General features: G+C 32.4%; 2 protein-coding genes across 3 annotated transcripts; both read right to left on the bottom strand.

Moving 5' to 3' along the window:
- Nucleotides 1-4,233: 4,233 nt before the first annotated feature.
- On the bottom strand, nt 4,234-7,199 carry Gnmt (Glycine N-methyltransferase). Of its 2 annotated transcripts, XM_071888804.1 has the most exons (7): nt 6,765-6,806; nt 6,393-6,695; nt 5,592-5,748; nt 5,229-5,356; nt 4,919-5,169; nt 4,759-4,865; nt 4,234-4,699 (listed from the first exon to the last, which is right to left on the bottom strand). In XM_071888804.1, exons 2-7 carry the CDS (start codon nt 6,448-6,450, stop codon nt 4,537-4,539), a joined length of 864 nt encoding a protein of 287 aa, XP_071744905.1. In that variant the 5' UTR covers nt 6,451-6,695; nt 6,765-6,806; the 3' UTR covers nt 4,234-4,536. The 2 variants fall into 2 exon arrangements, with proteins under 2 accessions (XP_071744905.1, XP_040568564.1); XM_040712630.2 differs by having other exon boundaries at nt 6,393-7,199.
- Nucleotides 7,200-7,577: 378 nt separating this feature from the next.
- LOC121117777 (uncharacterized) lies at nt 7,578-10,856 on the bottom strand. Its single transcript, XM_071888803.1, has 3 exons — nt 10,468-10,856; nt 8,051-9,491; nt 7,578-7,986 (listed from the first exon to the last, which is right to left on the bottom strand). Exons 1-2 carry the CDS (start codon nt 10,730-10,732, stop codon nt 8,824-8,826), a joined length of 933 nt encoding a protein of 310 aa, XP_071744904.1. The 5' UTR covers nt 10,733-10,856; the 3' UTR covers nt 7,578-7,986; nt 8,051-8,823.
- Nucleotides 10,857-18,234: the final 7,378 nt, after the last annotated feature.

The following is an 18,234-nucleotide window of genomic DNA, read 5'->3' as shown; positions in this document are numbered from 1 at the left end:
TTATATTTGCCTCATAAATGAACGTTCCATGATCCCCAAAGAATGCGCTAGTATACAAACTTACCCACTTATCAGCTTTGTTATATTACAATCAATCTTAGAAATACCAATGAAAGTATAATTCTTTTAAGTTAGAATGAATAAAATGCGTTTAAATTAACTTTAATTACCAGGAAATTCACTTTTATGAAACAATATTTAATATTTTCGAAAAAAATACTATTTTTTTCTAGTACAAGTATGCCTTGATTGCCTTGAGAATAAGATTATGTTTAAATACTACTATTCCATACTTCAAAAATTTGCTTTGGAAGTATATTTAATATTATGTATAATCAGGACCATTGTATGAAGTCAGCGAGGCGTGGAGCTCACTCATTTTTTCTGAGACTTTTAAATTTAGGTATTGAATTTGCATTTACGAGTGAATCTATATATTAATCAGTAACTACTTTATTCTTTATTATTACCATATTTAAAACTAGAGGAAAACCAGGGGCGTACACAGGATTATATGTATATCTTCTTTTTTTTTGTGTGTGGGGGGGGGGACATTTCAAATATCATTTTTTTTCGAAAAAAAAATCAAAAATCTATAGCTATTCCCAAAAATCCGTTTACAAAATATAAATTTTTTGGAGAAAATTTTAAAATTCAGTAGCTATGCACAGAAAATTAAATTTTTTGTAAAAAAAAATTAAATATTAAATTTTGTAGTAAGAAGCAAAAATTTATTTATTTTGGGGGAGCTATAGCCCTCCAGCCCCCCCCCCCTTGCAGACGCCCTTGACATTGCCTTGCACTGAGACATATGTTAAACTATATCATAAACTTTTTCAAGGCCTTTGTTCCCCACATTCATCGTGAAGCCTACTTGAAAAATGTCATATTTTTCATAAAATTTACGAATAATTTTGTCCAAGTTTAAGCATCTATTTAAAAATTATAATTGTTTTATAAAAATAAATAAAAAATTTAATAGAAACTTTTAAAAATGGATTCAAAACTATCGACATACTAAAGGACTTCTTTATAAACAATATTTTCTTTACTTCCGCCTTACGTTAATAAATATATATTTTGCTTTTCACTATTAACTTTTGAACATACAACGTATCCATGAGAAAAACATGGTTTTGACAAATCCAGGCCAACAAATTAAATTGTATGGCATTCGGCAAAAACAAAATTTACCTCTTTTGTGACCTTTAATTTAATCATTACATTAAAAGAGGAGTTCTAAATCTTTTTTGACTCATTTAATCCTAAATGATCGTGTTGTACATTTTGATCGTTTACAAAAATTAACTACGATATTTTTTTAGAACTCATAAATAATTGGAAGGCTTTCTTTTGACCCTCTGTTCTTTGTCATTCTTTTTGATTTCTTGGATTATTTAGTTTTTCAAAGTAAGGAAATGTAATATTGTAGCTTTTATCTATATTAATAAAGCCAAGTTTGTCTGTATAAATATAGGAAAACAAGTTACCGGATGCACAGTATAAAGTGCTCTATGATGTAAATGATATACACATATTTTGATCTAAGAAATAACAATGCAATAATGTTAATAAAATTTTGCAGGTTGTGTAGTACATATAGGCTATATGCACTACACACCCCGCAATATTCATGTTATTTATTGTTATCTTACATGACTTATAGCAGTGATGTAAATTCGATGATTTTTGAAGCTGCCCCATTTTTTTAAATTGGTAATCTGAAGAATGAATTTTGTTTATCTTAGCAGGTGTCATTATTATTTTATTCCTGAGTAGTGAAGAAACATCCTTTCATAAATAGATTTAATTAAATTCAACATCTGATTGAACATTCATATATGCTGATAAAAGACGGAGTGTAACCCTGAGAATTTGATACGGAGTTATAATTGTCAGTCCTTTTTGGACTCAAAGTAGAATTTGGGATCGACATTTGAGTCATTCTAGCAAATGTTTATACCCTTTTTTCACCTTCTTTCGTTGTCATAACTGATTTCGCTGATCTAACGAAACGTCATGAGCATTATTCTTTCTCTTCTGCAAATCATTTTTCAAAATATCTGGGTTACCATGCTGATTTTTGGTTTCTTTTTTTTAGATGCCCATTTTATACTGGATTTTTATCATTGATATATATTTTTTGTAAGTGCGCGAGAAGAAGGCTGGAGCGAGACATATGGTACACCTGAATATAGACCCTTGTGCATATCAGCTGTCTACTTTATGATTTGGAAGGGAGAAAATGAATTACTGCTATAAGGAGGATAACCTTCTACATTGAAAATAGTATTAGTGCAGAAAATATATTATAATTTCAATTCATATATATTCATTTTATTATGCATTATATAACAATTGACACCAAAGATAAGCGATAATTCTTCTTTTAGGTCATCATTTATCAGTCATCCTAACATATTATTATTTTTTTATTCTCGAAGAGGGAAAACATCATATGAATTGATATAATTATTATTTATTGAGTAGTTAAGTGTGAGTGTGCTCATGAAAAACGGAGAGTAACACTAAGGATTTCTTCTATAAATTTAAAAAAAAAAGTTATATCTTAGCCAGTGCCTAATTACTCAGGTCAATGCCAGGTACTACAGATATATTTATAAAAATACACGGAATCTCATCAAAACTTATGAACTAATTTAATTCCCAAAATCCGCATAAACTCATGAATATTTCATAAATATATTCATACTTGAACAAAAATGTAATGTTTTGACTATAAGAATAAAAAAACATGTCTTGTTAAAAAGCCAATCTCATTTAGTACAGATAATTTTAAAGAAGGACCTATTTTTCTCGATGTCTTATATTCATATAAATAATTTTAGCTTTTTAATTGATTTTAGTAGATATGAGCTAAATGGATGGAATAGTTAAAAAAATAATAGAAAATATAAATGATGTAACTATAGTAATCATTCAACTATTTATCATGTAATTAAATACGTATAATTTTTATGGTTTCTTTTATAACCAGTTCACTAACCGATTTTAAAAAGAATGTTCACTAACGGAGACTTTTAAAAAACCCTCCCCCCCCTCAGTGATTATTTTTGAAATTTTGTCTAGGCACCATATTGAAAAATCAGGGATCTCATCTACTTCAAAATCCAGTGTATAATTATAATAATAAAACAAAGTTTTTCTTTCTGGATAGGTATCATTTTTCTGTGATACTACATATATTTAGTATCCTAAATCGTAAGCATTTTTTAGCGTATAAGTTTTGTTGTTGTTGGCAACATTATTTTTTTTATTTTCTCAAGCTGTTATAATTTTTCTTTCATTCTTGACAAGAAAACATTTATGTATTGAGTCACTGCGTGCGAATATGATCAGGAGAAACAGATATTATCGGGTGGTCCTTCCAAATCTGAACACTTACTAATTCAATAACTAATGATAGTCAAGGGATTGTAATTAATTCATATTTTGATATATTAAAGCATAAGCAATTAGTTATAAAAAAACAAAAAAAACTTGATCTCTCTAGCTTACGTACCAATCGAGAAAAGGGCACTTGAACGTGATGAGGAATTTCCATTTGCTCACTAGAAGTAGTTGGGTGAGTCAAGTCCATTAGGGTCATGCTAGCGATCTCGGGGTTTCACACCAAACTGTCCAAAGAGCTATAAAAAAGTGGGTGGAAAGAGCCTTATGAGGGTAGAGATACCACTTTTGACACAAGCAATGAAAGAAACCCATATCCTCCATTGTAAGACTCTTTAGAATGAGTGTTTAAGTTCTTTTGAACTCTTTTTTGACACTTTTGACCCCCTTCAGCCCTGATGGCAACACCCTTGACTACACCTTTTCGGGGCATGTCCAGGGGAAGACCTACAATGTCCTTCATCCAAACACTGAGACCCTCAAGACCACTATCAGCCAGTATTGGGACGCCATGACAGAGGATTACATACACAGCGGGTGCCAGGCCTTCTGCCGCCTAGAATCCATCATTACTGCATAGGGTGGCTCAATATTATTAATTTTGTTGAAATACTATTGTTAATTAATAAATCTTGTTGAAGTTTAAAATTCAAAGTGTTCAGATTTTAATTGACCACTTGGTAACACAGAGGATTTGTGAGGATTTTATTAATAAATCATATCTATATTATTTAAGTAAAGTTTGTATGTTCGTCGACGTTTAAAAACTTTTGGCAATACTAGGTACTACCATTAGTCAATAAATAAAATAAAATACAGTAATTTAAGTAGAAATATATACATATATATATTTAAACAATGGACAGTCTAGATAAAAATATAGCTATGATAAAATGTACAATTGCTCCTTAAACAAAAATCATTATCAGAGCGGATCTCATTTAAGAAAATATTTGAGTACTATAAACTTTTAACAGAGAGTTCAGACACTATGAAGTATTGGGATGACAATTTTGCAAAAAAAAAAAAAAAAATACAAGAAGCTGACTTCAATTAGTTTTTAACTTTTTTTTTTTAATATACATATAATCCATATTTGTATATTAAAAAAATAATAATATTGCATTAAAGTTTTTGGATGACATGAATATAATGTGTTGGATTTTGGAGTTCATTCAATGGCTTGAAGTCTGCAAAGATATCATGAGGAGCATTCTCACCAAAAGTATCTGTGAGAAGCTTTGTAAAATCCCTTAACTTATGTGGATGATATCTGAGACGAAAGGTTCTAAATAAGAGTAAAAAGAAAAGTCAAATTTACACAGTTATCCTTATCGAGATCCTTACCCGTCAATGGACTTGTCAGGAATATCAATATTGTAGTCCAATAAAACCATAGCAGGTTCAGCTTCATAGTAGACAATGATTGTTTTGATGTCAATATTATACTCACACTGAAATAAATAAAAACTCAATGTGTTACAAAGAATTCATGGATCATAATTACATTATAATAAATGTTATTCATGGGAGCCTTTCCAATCTCAATGATTCGATCAAAATTCCTATGATCAACAATAAGAATGCCTCCAGGTTTAATCATATGATAGAAATTTTTCATAGCCTCCCTTTGTTGATCCTTATCATTTTCGAGATGAGCGAAGGAGTTACCCATACATATGAGAGCATCAAATTGTTCTATTCCTGCAGGTCGAACAAGTCTCTCCTTTAGATTTAGCCAATCCATGTTTTGAATATCTATTTAAAATGTTATAGTCTGTAATAAAATATCTTTTCAAATTCAATATTGTCATTACCCCAATCTTTGAAATAATTTTCATGACGTCGTCTCCAACGTACATCACCTGCACGTTTAAGCATATGATCTGAGGCATCTGAAGAGACTACGGCAAAGTTGTTCTCTAATAGCATGACTGAATCAATTCTGGAAGATAACATTAACTTTAACTATAAAAAAAAAGTAATCTAAACATATTTAAAAATTGAGACATATTTTAAAAATTGGGATACTTCAAAAATAAGAGTTTATGACCTTTGATCCATTCATCCTGTATTGAAAATCAATACGTTGTCCACCATGTATAATTTATTAATTTATCCGACAACATTGTATGTTCAAAATAGATAAAGAACTGATAGTACTAATAAAAACAACTTACCCAGTTCCACAAGCAACATCTAGGACGTTTTTGCAGTTCTTTTCGCGAAGTAAATTTACTAAGAAATTCTTGTAGAGACTTGTTCGTTTCCCTGTTTGACCAATGTATATTTCCCATACATTAGCTGCCTTTCCATCTGAATATTGATCCACCAAACCTATGAGAAGAGAAAAAAATATTACGTTATTAAATAAAATATATTTTTAAGTGAACATAAACCTCGTCTCATAACTTTACAATTATATAATTAAGTTAGAAAGAGTGGAGGAGTAAAAATTCATGATTAAGCATCATGATTCATTTTTTGTATTTTTTTTATGGAGAAAGAAATAATAAATCATTTTGAATTTAACTCCTAAACGTCAAAAACAATTATTTGTTAGGTTCAAGTAAGCAACTGTTAAATCTCAAATTAAGTCATTATAAAATGTATATATCCATATTTGTTGGAACTATTTGGTATATGTTTCATTTGAAAGACTTCCATGAATAAAATACGAAAATATAGAAGAGTAATTAAAGAAATTTTCTTGTCTCTATGTATGATTGATTCATTTAGTTATAAATAGAATTACTATAGAGGACTATTAAAAGGCACTTTTGCTCCAAAAATATCCTTAACTTTACGATATCATCATATACAAATTATGTGTAGTAACATTTTTGATGTGCCTTCAATAAACATTGTCGTTTCGTATTATATTAATGAGGCAATTATGACGTAGACGAAAACACGTAAAAAAATTCTTTTAGACGTGTGGCAAAAAGATTTTCCCTTAGTATGACGAGCAACAACTTTACCGGAGGAAGCAATTCCCTGAGTTCGGGTTGTAATATATTCATCCGTATTGAATTCCATAGTAGGACTCTATTGCACACACTACTAATTAAATGACTTATGAATCGATGAGAGTAATGAATGTGAATGAAAAACTGTTATCCGGATTCACCCCGTTTTTATAGTTTCTCATTCACCACTGAGTTCAGTTGCGTAGTTCTTTCCTCCTTCTATGCGCTGTGACATACAAACGTGTCCTGGTTTTTCCTTCTTTTTTTAATTTAACACAATTCTGCGTACGTTCAACACATTGTCGTTATTATATTCTATTCAATATTCGTAATGGGGATGCATGTGTATGAAAGTTAAGAAGAGTTTGCAAACATTGTAATTACCTTTTACTTAGTATTAGTGACCATGTAGCTGAAGGCCAGGGATAGGGAGGAGGAAAAGGCCTTAAGAGACCTCCACATCAAAATACTGCATAAACAAAAAAAGAGGAAGACTTTCATTTCGTTATTTTTTTCCTGGTATAGTTAGAGAAAGAGAGAGGGCACATGGAAATAAAGCTACAATAAGAGTTAATATCATCCGTTTTTCAAGGATATATCACTATTTAGAAAGCTCTACCTATAATAGAGCTCTGCATTACGTTTAAAGAGGAAACCCTCTTACATCAATATTATGTATAAATAATAATGATTTAACAATTGCCTGATTTCAATAATACTAACTCTAACCTCTTATTTAATCATTCACATCATGATAGCAATAAATTCCCTAATAATTAATTATGAGACATATGAGACTGTCATTGCAAATAAAATACTAATGAGTACTGAATAAGAACGAGAGAAGTTGTCAAGCTACTAAAACGAGTGTTTGCCATTCTAAGATCATGTTGTTCTCATATAAAACCGGGTTATATAATAATGTCTCACATTCTACAAAAAATAATGAATTTGACATCAGATAATTTCTCTTATTTTAAACATATTTTAATCATGAGTTATATTTTGATTTCTTTGAAAAATAGAAAAATTAAAGCAATTTTATGGCGTGGTAAATGACATGGCAGTGCAATAGGATATTTGAAGAGATGAATCAGTACGTATTATATTTTGCTCTTACTTTTAGTAACATAAGTTTCGGACACTGACCCTTATCCTTTATATTAATTGTAGGCTTGTAATAATCCAATATAAAAATTATAAAATATCGTATATTCTGAATAAATAGAATAATTGAAATACTGGAAGAACGAACAATAACTACAAAAAAGTAAATGATATCAGTTTGTAATTTGAGTGATGAGAAATATTCAATATTTTAGTCTGCTAAAAAGTCATCCAACCATTCTTCTAATTCTTGAGTATCTTTTTTCTCGTCTATGACATGATTAAACGGACTTCCCTTCAAGTTAGGCGGTTTAGTTACGGATGATGAGGCTTCATCTAAAGTAATTGTGCATAGCTTGTCTAGCATTGATTTTTCATCCATTCCCATCGATAATCCTTTCATATAGTCCTCATCATCTCTTTTTTCAGCCATATAGGTTTCTTCATAGGATTTAAGGCGATCTTCGGCAGCCTTTTTAAATTCAAGCACATATTTTTCCTATTAACAAAAAAATCATTTTTTTTTCTATGAAGGGACAAAATGGATAAAGAAAAAGACTCACGGATATTTCCGAAGGGTCTATATCAAGTATTTCATTTAAAGGAACACAAGACAGTGCTTTATCGAGTCTCTCAATATCCAAATCAAAAAACTCTGACGTAAAATTGGCATGCTCTTCCTCCCACAGTTTTTCGGATTTGGTTCGAAAATGACTATGCGACTTATCTGCACTTTCCATAACAAAGTCAAACTTAGGACCCGTCATACCCCAATCTTCATCCTCGTAATCATTTTCATCATCAGAGGGTATTTCCAGCTTCGTCCAATTGCTGGTGATTTTAGGAGGCTCAGGTTGTGGAGGCGGTAAGTCCCTCTTAGATTTCTGTGGAGGAGTTGCTTTATTATTGTTCGATGCTTTTTCAGCTTTTTCTAATGCTTTTTTCTTGCTTTTTTGAGAGTCATGATGTCGGGTTTTCTTTTTATCAGGTCTCATCTGGAATGTAAGATAAATAAAAATTGAAAGGGAATGACTAGATTTTTGAAGGAAAAAAAAAAAAAACATGAGAAAAAGTTTATTTAACAATAGATTTGACAATAATGTTTAATGACAAATAAATATAATGAAGATTTGTACAAGTGGGCATTCAAAGCGGCGGGGGGAGGATAAAACAACGAGTAAACGAGAAATTCTATTAAAATGAAAATACTAGAGTATATTCGACTAGTAAAGAGCTATAACTAGGGGAGACAATAAATGAATAATCCCATATATGAAATGACTAGAAATAATTGCAATTAGGTAAAATGATTTAAAAAAATAAATTAGAGTACGAGTTAACTATGAGGAGGAGTGTCACAGTGAGTCACGACTCCATTCAAAACGAAATCATTATTATATGTAATGATCCGTCGATATCCAGGCTCTATAGGGGGCAATGAAAAGGGAGTAAATGGGATTAAAAATACGATCCATCCACAGGACCCAAAGACATCTGAATAAGTATTTTTGATTTCAAGCGGATCTTCTTCTTGAAGGATTTTATTTTCTCTTTTTTTATTGCGGCGAAAGAAGTTTATACCCATAATCATTCCATAGACTCCCACAAAGAGCATAAACGTAGTGAAGAGAAAAGCTCCAATCCCAAAGTTAAGAAGACTAACATAGAATATCTCAATTCTACTAGATTGACCATAGAAATACATGGCAATGTTAACAGGGAGAAAGAGGGAAAATCCATCCCAAGAAAAAAGATTCCGATTCATACTCATTTCATTGAGTATAGCAAGTGTTGCAAAGAGGGAGCCAAGGGCTGCATAGAGAACAAATGCGAGAAAAAATCGTTTGTTATGACTTCCTACACAAGCACCAAGAAAATAACAATGATGATCCTTGAGTCGAATGCATTTACGACAATGAGAGCAGTGTCTGGAGCTTATAGGAACATGCATGTCACATGATTCGCATTCCTCCCACTTGGTGGTTTGTGTCTCTTCTTTGCGTCCTGAAATCATTGTATTATTATTAGTAATTAGTCCATTACGGATATGATTTACAATTTTGTTTATAATATTATCTCTTTCTATCTGGAAATTGGGGACAGCGACAGCGGAAATTCAATCATCATAACCTTTTACGAATAAGGAAAACACTTCACAAAACAAAGCAACGCGTATTATATATTAAGATTAGGAGAAGAGGATCATGGGACATCCTTTAGTCTGTTTTGTACAAGTTGCAACCAAAAAATGAGAGAAATAACTTTAAATTAAAGTATATAGAATGAGGATAATTTTGGACTGTTTTAATTCAAATTACTATAATGTAAGTATTATGTGGCATATGCCAACAGTTATATTACTCATCAATACATAATACCCATGTAATCGATCAAAATGATTTTTTCGTATCAATCTAAATTTGGTAATTGTAATGACCAATGTTACTTATACAAAACTACGATTCCCTTATCCATGATTATCTTATAAGAGACGGACTCACAACCTCCTTCACATAATAAGACCTTCCATCTACATTTTAAGATCCTCCTAATTGCTATTTGTCCGAATAACCTATAAGAGTTTAAATTTATGTGGACAAATAGCGCTTCAGATGATCTTGAGAGTAGATTAAAGGTATTAGTAAATGGAGGAGGTTGTAAGTTCGTCTCTTATAAAGTGTCAGGGAGGAATGGACTCGGAGTCGATCCGAGGACTGAGGGATGAGCCTGGAGGAGATCACACTATGTGTAACTAATAATTAATAACTCTTATTTCACGAAAGAGTCGAGATCCTCTCCTCCTTCTTCAAATCCTATATAATTCGCGTCGTAAGTTCTTTCCTTATAAGTAAAAAGTTGCAAGGATTGAATTCCCCACTCCGCTTTGTCTGTTTCCAAGTTCCAGAAGATATGAAGTACGAGCAAGATATTGAACCATGCCCATAGTGATGGGCATCAAGAGGAGCCTCAAATGTCAAACCTGTTAGGGATGGGTAGCGATGCACGTAGCCCGGAAAGTTCTTTGCACTCGTGGGAACAATGGAGGCGTATCGATGGAACTGGATACACTGCGCGATGATTTGTATTTGGAAGAGGAGAATGAGTGGAACATATTCGGGAGGAGTCAAAGAGTAGGAGGCCCAGGAGAGAGATGTAATGAGGCACACGCTGAATAACGGAGGAAGCGTCTCCAAGAGTAGGCAGGTCAGGGGATCCGTCCCTTGACGTCTCCTTCTTGCCCACATCAATCCAAGGTTCACTAATAATTACAACAAATGCAAATGGAATCCCTAGCTGCTGCAGACTGCAAAGTGCAGAGCCTCTCTCTCAGCTTGCGATCTGTCAAATATTATTGTTTTACCCTAGCATAGAGAGGGAATGGCGTAAAGCTTTTTAAAAAATGTACTTTGATGACGTCATGAACTATGAAAAGGAATTTTATATTCTACTGCTCAATTCTTGTAAATAAAATTTGAAAGCATTGGATCGAGCAGAACTGTTCAAATATTTTAGAAATTATTAATGTAAATTCCATTGCTACATAGTATAAATAAGGACATGGTATTAAATTTTGAGTACTAAGAGATTGAAGGAGGGGGGAATATATAAAATATCGCAACCTCTAAATACACTTGCTAAAATTTTCTTCATAGAGTATTTTCGCTGACGTTATAAATTACATCATAATTGAAGGTAACGCCATTGTGGGGATTCAAAGTTGGTATTTTTAATACATAAAATGGAAAATTTACAACCAATATTGACCAAGCTGTATCAAATATATTAAAAAGACTACATTGAATACTACTTTATGTAAATGATCAACACTAATACATATTTGAATTAAATGAATGTTATATGTATTAAAAATTGTACTATTTTTATAGAACGATTAAGGTCGATTAGGGGTAGAATAATTACATGAAAATAACATGTTCCTTCCATTGCAATAGTTAATTTTGCGTTTAAAATAAGGAAATAGGATATTATTACGATGTAATAACATATTTTCAATACATTTTAGGTTAAGATATTTTTAAAAGATTTATGTATTAGTTGGTCCCTTTTTGACATCCAATAGTTCACTATTTTCCTTTATAATAATGTGAAAGGGGCTGTGGTGAAGTCTCTAAGTCTGTCATTATTCATTAAAATGTTTAATTAATTAAGTTTTATCCTAAGTAGGATTTAATCAATATTTAATATGTAGAAATGAATTTCTCATATTATAATTTTACAAATTATTTATAATAATAAATTATTATCCATTCAAATCTATATTTTGAGAGATACGAAAAATTTACAAAATACCAGCTCCGCTCATCAAATACTAAATGAATAAATTACATTTTTTTTAAATTTCATATAGACTAGGGTTTCCCAAAAATATATCTAGAACAGGGATTACCCTGGCCAACTCGAACTTAATTTCACTTAAGTTATGCTATCATAAATTATATGAATTTCTCATTCTTCATTTGTGATTTGTGACTATTAATTTCGGCTAAATTATGTGCAATTTGCGGCACACCCAAAGAGTTAATATCAATAACTTGATGATGTTCATAAATTGTCGATAATTCGTCGAAAAATACAAATCTACACTCATTTTTGAGAAAAATCGTTTTAGGTTGTTTTTGTGTTCACGTGCGACATTTTTGGAAATTTTAAAAAATATATTTGTTAAAAATAATTCAAATTCGTGTTTTTAATAAAAAAAAGTTGATATTAGATTGACACTTTCTTGAATTATTCTTCTATTTTTAGTCTATCTATTTTAACTCCTTGAAACTCACATAAAAATATACGTATAATTGATTTATAAGAAAAATCCTTGGTTGATGTATCAGGATGTAAAAAAGAGAACGGTTGGTCACCTTAGTATTATCCCAGCCTTAGTATACAAAGAAAAAAGAGGAAGAAGTACTAAAAGTTTTTGGCATTTTTTGTTCCCCTTCTATCTATGTTCGCATTTGGTATACATTTGTCTAACCCTATCTCCTTGTAAAATACCGAGTGGTCCATTAAAATGTGAATACTTTGAATTTTAAACTTCAACAACATATAATCTATTAATCAACAATATAATTTGAACAAAAATAATACAATAAATAGATGTTTGTCTGAGCTCTCTTAATCATTAATGTAGCTGACCTTAGAGGCAATAATGGCTTCCAAGTGGCGACAGAAGGCCTGGCAAATGTTATTAGAACAAAGTTAGGCAACAAGAAAATGGCTGGACCAAGATACACCTTGGGCTGCACAAGCACAGCAGATTTATTAAATAAATATATCTCTCTTTTTATTTCTAATGACGTAATTGGGACGAGTCTTAGTTATTGATACTACATAAATTTAAAAAGTAAAAATTTAAATAAATGTTATCATTATCATAGAAATGGTTACTCTATATTTCTAAAGCGATATTTTACTAAATAGAATGCCAAAAGTTAGTTTTTATATTCAATTAAACGTTAAAGGGATCTTTGTAAAGAAAAAGTTAAGTATACCAATTAGAAAAGGAAAAACGGTTGTTGCGTGTCCTCTTTCTTCTTTTTTGTTCATTATTTAATAATGTGAATATTTCCCTCAATGAGAAGAATTATAAAATAATTATATATGAATTTATACATAATTATAATATTTCCCCAGAACTAATACTATTTTAAATGTTGAAGTTTCTCTTCTTTATAGCAGTAATTCATTTTCTCCTCCCAAAATCATTTATCAGCCGGCATATATGAACAATAGTCTTATTTCAGTAATACCATATGTTTTGCTCCCGGTTTGTCCCCGCGTTCTTATACAAATCTCATCTCTACATCTTATGTATGTTATATACTAGGCAGCACAACATTTCAAAGACCCTCTCAACTTTTGACACAAGTCATGAATAATAATTCTAATGACAACATGATAAAAAAAGTATTGAAATTGTATATCTTAAAGCGATGACCCCTTTTTATGATTATCCAGTTCTCTCCCCTCTACTCTATTTCCCTACCAATGCATTTATTCCTACATGTACTCTGTATACATTGTGCCGATGGTCATAGATTCAAATAATATGACCTACCGGTATACAAAAAAAAAGTTAACGTGGGTATCCTCAAGGCAAATAGAAATACAAGGCTAGACCATCCAGTAATTGGGCTTGCTAGAATTTTTAATTGGATGTACCGTACCTATTGCTAGGCAAGACAGACAGATTTTGACGTCATCGATTATAGCAGCGATACTTTAACAGTAACAGTCAAGGAAGTCGAGATATAGCTAGCTACTCTTCGTAATAGTTATACTCTATGACGTATTTATTAAAAAGCGTGTTGGAAGTCAAACATAAGTAGGAAAAGTGTTATGGTATAACCTTGTATTTCTATTAATAGTGGATACCCTGCCAATTTGAAGAATGCTTAGGAGGAGAACAGTTTAACTGTCATGACGTTTTATTAGATTTGCTGCAATCAGTCGTGAAAGGAGAGAAATACACCTAATTCCTACTCTGTAACTAGCAATGATATACGCAGAATTACAACAATGTCTTATACACATTAGTGATTACTTTATACTTATTGTTCTCTCTGCAAAAATAAAAGAATAATTTCTTTGCGAAATAAAAAAAATATGTTCAGGCTGTAATTAAAAAAGAGCACAATTTTCTATTTTAATATTTTATGAACCTAAAGGATAGAGAAGCAAAACGTGGACTCGAGAAATGGATTTAGAAGTACATCAATAATCTTATATTTTCAATAGTAGCATAAAAAATAATGTTGACAAAAGATGTATACAAGGTTTTTGCAAAAAATTTCAATCAATTTGGCTACCTTCATTATCAAACACAGTCTTTACACATCACCTGAAGGCCATACAGGAGTTGACGACAAAATCCTTTTACAAGTTGTCCCATGGATGAATGGATGAATTTAGTGAGTCCACATTTGGATGTGAGGTCCGGTTGGTTGGTTTCATTCTCCAAAGTGCCTCATATAGAGAAGTCTAGTGGGTTCAAATCTGGTAAGCAAGGGGGTCATATCTCTTTTGACTACAATCGAGCCATGTTATCTGCGCAGAACTTTCGGCACTGGCGGACGTGTGAGAGGGGGCCGTCCTGAGTCCACACGTAGTTACCTTGCAGATAGTTGGTCTTCAGCCATGGCAAGATGGTGTACTTAAGCACCTTATAGTAGGCCTCCTGGCCAATTTTCTGTCCAGTCTTGAAAAAGAACGGAAGCATCTTTTTCCATCATAGGACAACAACGCCTAGGACCATTGTTTGGGCCAGATATTTGGTCTGGTAAGTCTCTTGAACGTTTTCTTTTGTTTCCACAAGACATCGATTGTTCCAGTGGATGTGGAATAGATCAACTGTGAAAATCTTCTTGTCCAAGAAAAAATTTCATATTTCAATTTGCATTGAATCATTGGAGGATATTTTTGCGCCGCTCGGTCTTCCTGGCTTTCATACCCACTGTAAAAAGGTGACATGGGATCCTTGTGAAAGAAACTAATCCCAAGTTGTGCTTTATATCCCTCCAGATGGTGCTAGGAGCCACAGAGAAGTCGTTGGCGAGATGTTTCATCAACTTAGTGGGATCCTCCTTTATATTCTTCGTATCCCTCTTTAAATCATTCCTTCCACTTCCTGACATCCTGGAAGGAATTTTCCATTTCTTAAATATTGGTCAAATTAAAAAATATTAACAACGGTCAACATCAACTCCAGCATCTAAAAGATGTGCTGCCTTTTGCTTGTTGATCGTTCATCATGATTAAATGACTAAAGGATAAGTATAGTTTGTTCATATGAAAAATACATATATCAAAAAATAATCACTAAACCTTTTAATAGTAATGGGGAAAATAATCATTAATTAACATTCCACGTTTTGCTGCCCTACCATGTATACAAATGGTACTATCTTATTAGTAAAGCTAAGCCTATCTGTATGAATGTATGAAAAACAGTCAGTGGGTATATAATTGACTCAAATATGTCTATTAAATATTGGGTTGTACGTATATATGAAATAAAAAAGAAGTTAGGATTTTCTTATTTTTGTTCAAGATTGTTTTTATGTTGATGCACCACATATCTACTTCAAATAACATTCCCCCAAATTACCCATGTACAGCTAAAGTTGATGTACAAACTATGGAATAAGAAATGAGAAATCTTTATCTTTAAATATGAACGAAAATACCAAAATGTTAGTTATATTAGTAATAGGATGTGCATCTGCTCTGCTATGTGGCTAATTATTAGGTCATGGGTTAGATGATGACATCTGATATGCAAAAAATAAATATTATATTCTGTTACTATACATATTTGTTAAAGAAGACCGGGTCAAATGTGAGAAGAAAATCAGAGAATCATCGAAAACAAATGAGATAAGGCTAATGTTCACATCTTAACAGTAGAGAAACTAGGATTTATCTTTGGGAAGGGTATGAGACTTTCAAGCAACTTTGAGAGAATGGTTTTTTTTATATAAATAAATGCCAATTTGGACAATTATAACTTTAGAAAAGTTTTAAGTGACAAAATTGGACAAATAACTTTATTTTGGAATAGACTAAAACCTTTTTTTTTAAAATGAGTTTAATTTAAAATTAAACCAAATAACCCTTTTCTTAGAAAAAAAAAGACAAGATGTAATAAGTGGCACGTCAACACACAAAAAAGATAGAATGATTTTTCTCAGAAAAGGGCACGAGCAAACTAAAAAAGTATATATTATTCGCAAGGTGGTGTGACTAACTGTCACTTGGGTTAATATAAGTATTCATTGCTTGAGGGTGATAGTGTCGCGTAAAATTACGTCAACTGCTGTGTGACAACGGTGTATACAGGGTAGGACAACAAAATGTGGTCTGTTAATTAATTTTTATCTTCTCATTACCATGAAAAGACTTACTGATTATTTTTTGATATTATGTTTTCCCGGCCTTTTTACATAAACAAGCTATACTAATCCTTCAGTCATTTCATCATTATGAGCGATTAACAGCAGCGCATCTCAGATTTGCTAAAAAAATGTAAAAATACAGTTGAGGAAAATCTTCAACATCTTTTTTTATTCATCAATATCACATAGTTTTGGATCGAGAACATACGTCGAAGGAGGCATTTTTTGGTACAGGTACTTTGAACATATTGTGGTCAACAGATCTGATTGGTCATCTTCGGCATGTGTATGAATTAAAATACCATTGTTGATGTTCTCAGTTTCCTCAACTAACACATTCAAGTATTGATCAGGAGTTATAATAATGCGGCTGCATTCGATAATTATGTTACCATTCTATAAAATAGTATGGGTTTATAAATTAAAATTTCTTAGGAAGATTTAAAGACCTTAAACATTCCCCATTTTCCATTGTTTGAAATGATATGACAATGATTGTCTGAAAGTACTTAAAATAGAAATTGGCATTACTGACTTACAGGGTGTCCACGATAAATTGGAACTACTTTAAACTTCATCCAGATCCATAATGTGGATATTCGGGGTTAAATCATACTAATATAAAAGGTTGCGTGAACAATACACTATAACTTCCACCACAATTGTTTTGACAACAAACAATAGTCATCATGGAACAAGCAAGGAGAGACGCCATCCTCGAATTGGCTCGCGCAGGACACAAGCCCTCTGCTATCTACAAGCTTCTTAACTACCCCAAGACCACGGTGTACCGGATCTTCAATGGCTGGGAGGTTGAGGGGAAGGTCTGCCGCAAGGCCCACAACATGAGAAGTGACCGAATCCGCACTCCCCGCTTCCTTGAAGGCCTTCAAAAATCCATCAAGGCTTCGCCGGGGACTTCCTTGTCCAGGTTGGCCAAGAACCGTGGAGTGAGCAAGCAGCTGGTCTCCAAGGCTGTGAATGAGGACCTCAGGTACAGGTCATACCGAATAGCCAAACAACACATCCTCACGGCATCCATGAAGGCCACCAGGCTCACCAAAGTGTAAGCGTCTCCTCAATGACCTGAAGAGCCATGGAGGAAGAATCATCTTCTTCTCCGACGAGAAGAATTTGACTGTCGACAGAAGCTACAACGTCCAGAATGACAGGTGGCTTGCCAAGGAGAGAGAAGAGGTCCCTTCGGTCTTCACCACAAAGTTCCCAGGCTCCATTACGAGGGAGTGGAATGCTGTCCATTCCACGTAAATCATCAGGGCATGCAAATCCTTTAGGGGCAGGATGGAGAAGATGGTGGCTGCTGAGGGAGGACATGTTGAATGAATTTATTGTTTAATATAATGTCTAACTTTTTCATATTAACAAATACACTCCAAATTCCAATTTTATCAAGCAGGTTGAATTTTAACATAGTTCCAATTTATCGTGGACACCCTGTATTTGGCTAACAACCAGATGATTTTACCCGTTTTTTCTGTTGCTTTTTTTTTTTAAAGAAAGGTTGCGTGGTACAATAAAGTTAAAAACTTAATATATGATATAAAAATTTAAAAAAATAAGAGTTTCTCCTTTCCTAGATTTTTGTTCAAGATTGACCCCTATGACTATGTCCCAAACTGTCTTTTTCAACTAATACGTTTAAAATGTAGTTTATGAAAAGTTAGGTTGAATATAAGTTTTAAAGTCTTGGTTGATCAAAAATTATTTTTTACTTAATTTCTTCAAGAGGTGAAATAAAGAAAAACAAGTTAAGCTGGATGCGTGATTATTCCATGAGCTTAGACGTCCATGCACCATGTAATACACCTTATCAT

Source organism: Lepeophtheirus salmonis, chromosome 5 (assembly GCF_016086655.4).
Source record: "Lepeophtheirus salmonis chromosome 5, UVic_Lsal_1.4, whole genome shotgun sequence".
In the NCBI taxonomy this organism is placed as follows: domain Eukaryota; kingdom Metazoa; phylum Arthropoda; class Copepoda; order Siphonostomatoida; family Caligidae; genus Lepeophtheirus; species Lepeophtheirus salmonis.
This window is presented reverse-complemented; position numbering and strand designations above follow the sequence as displayed.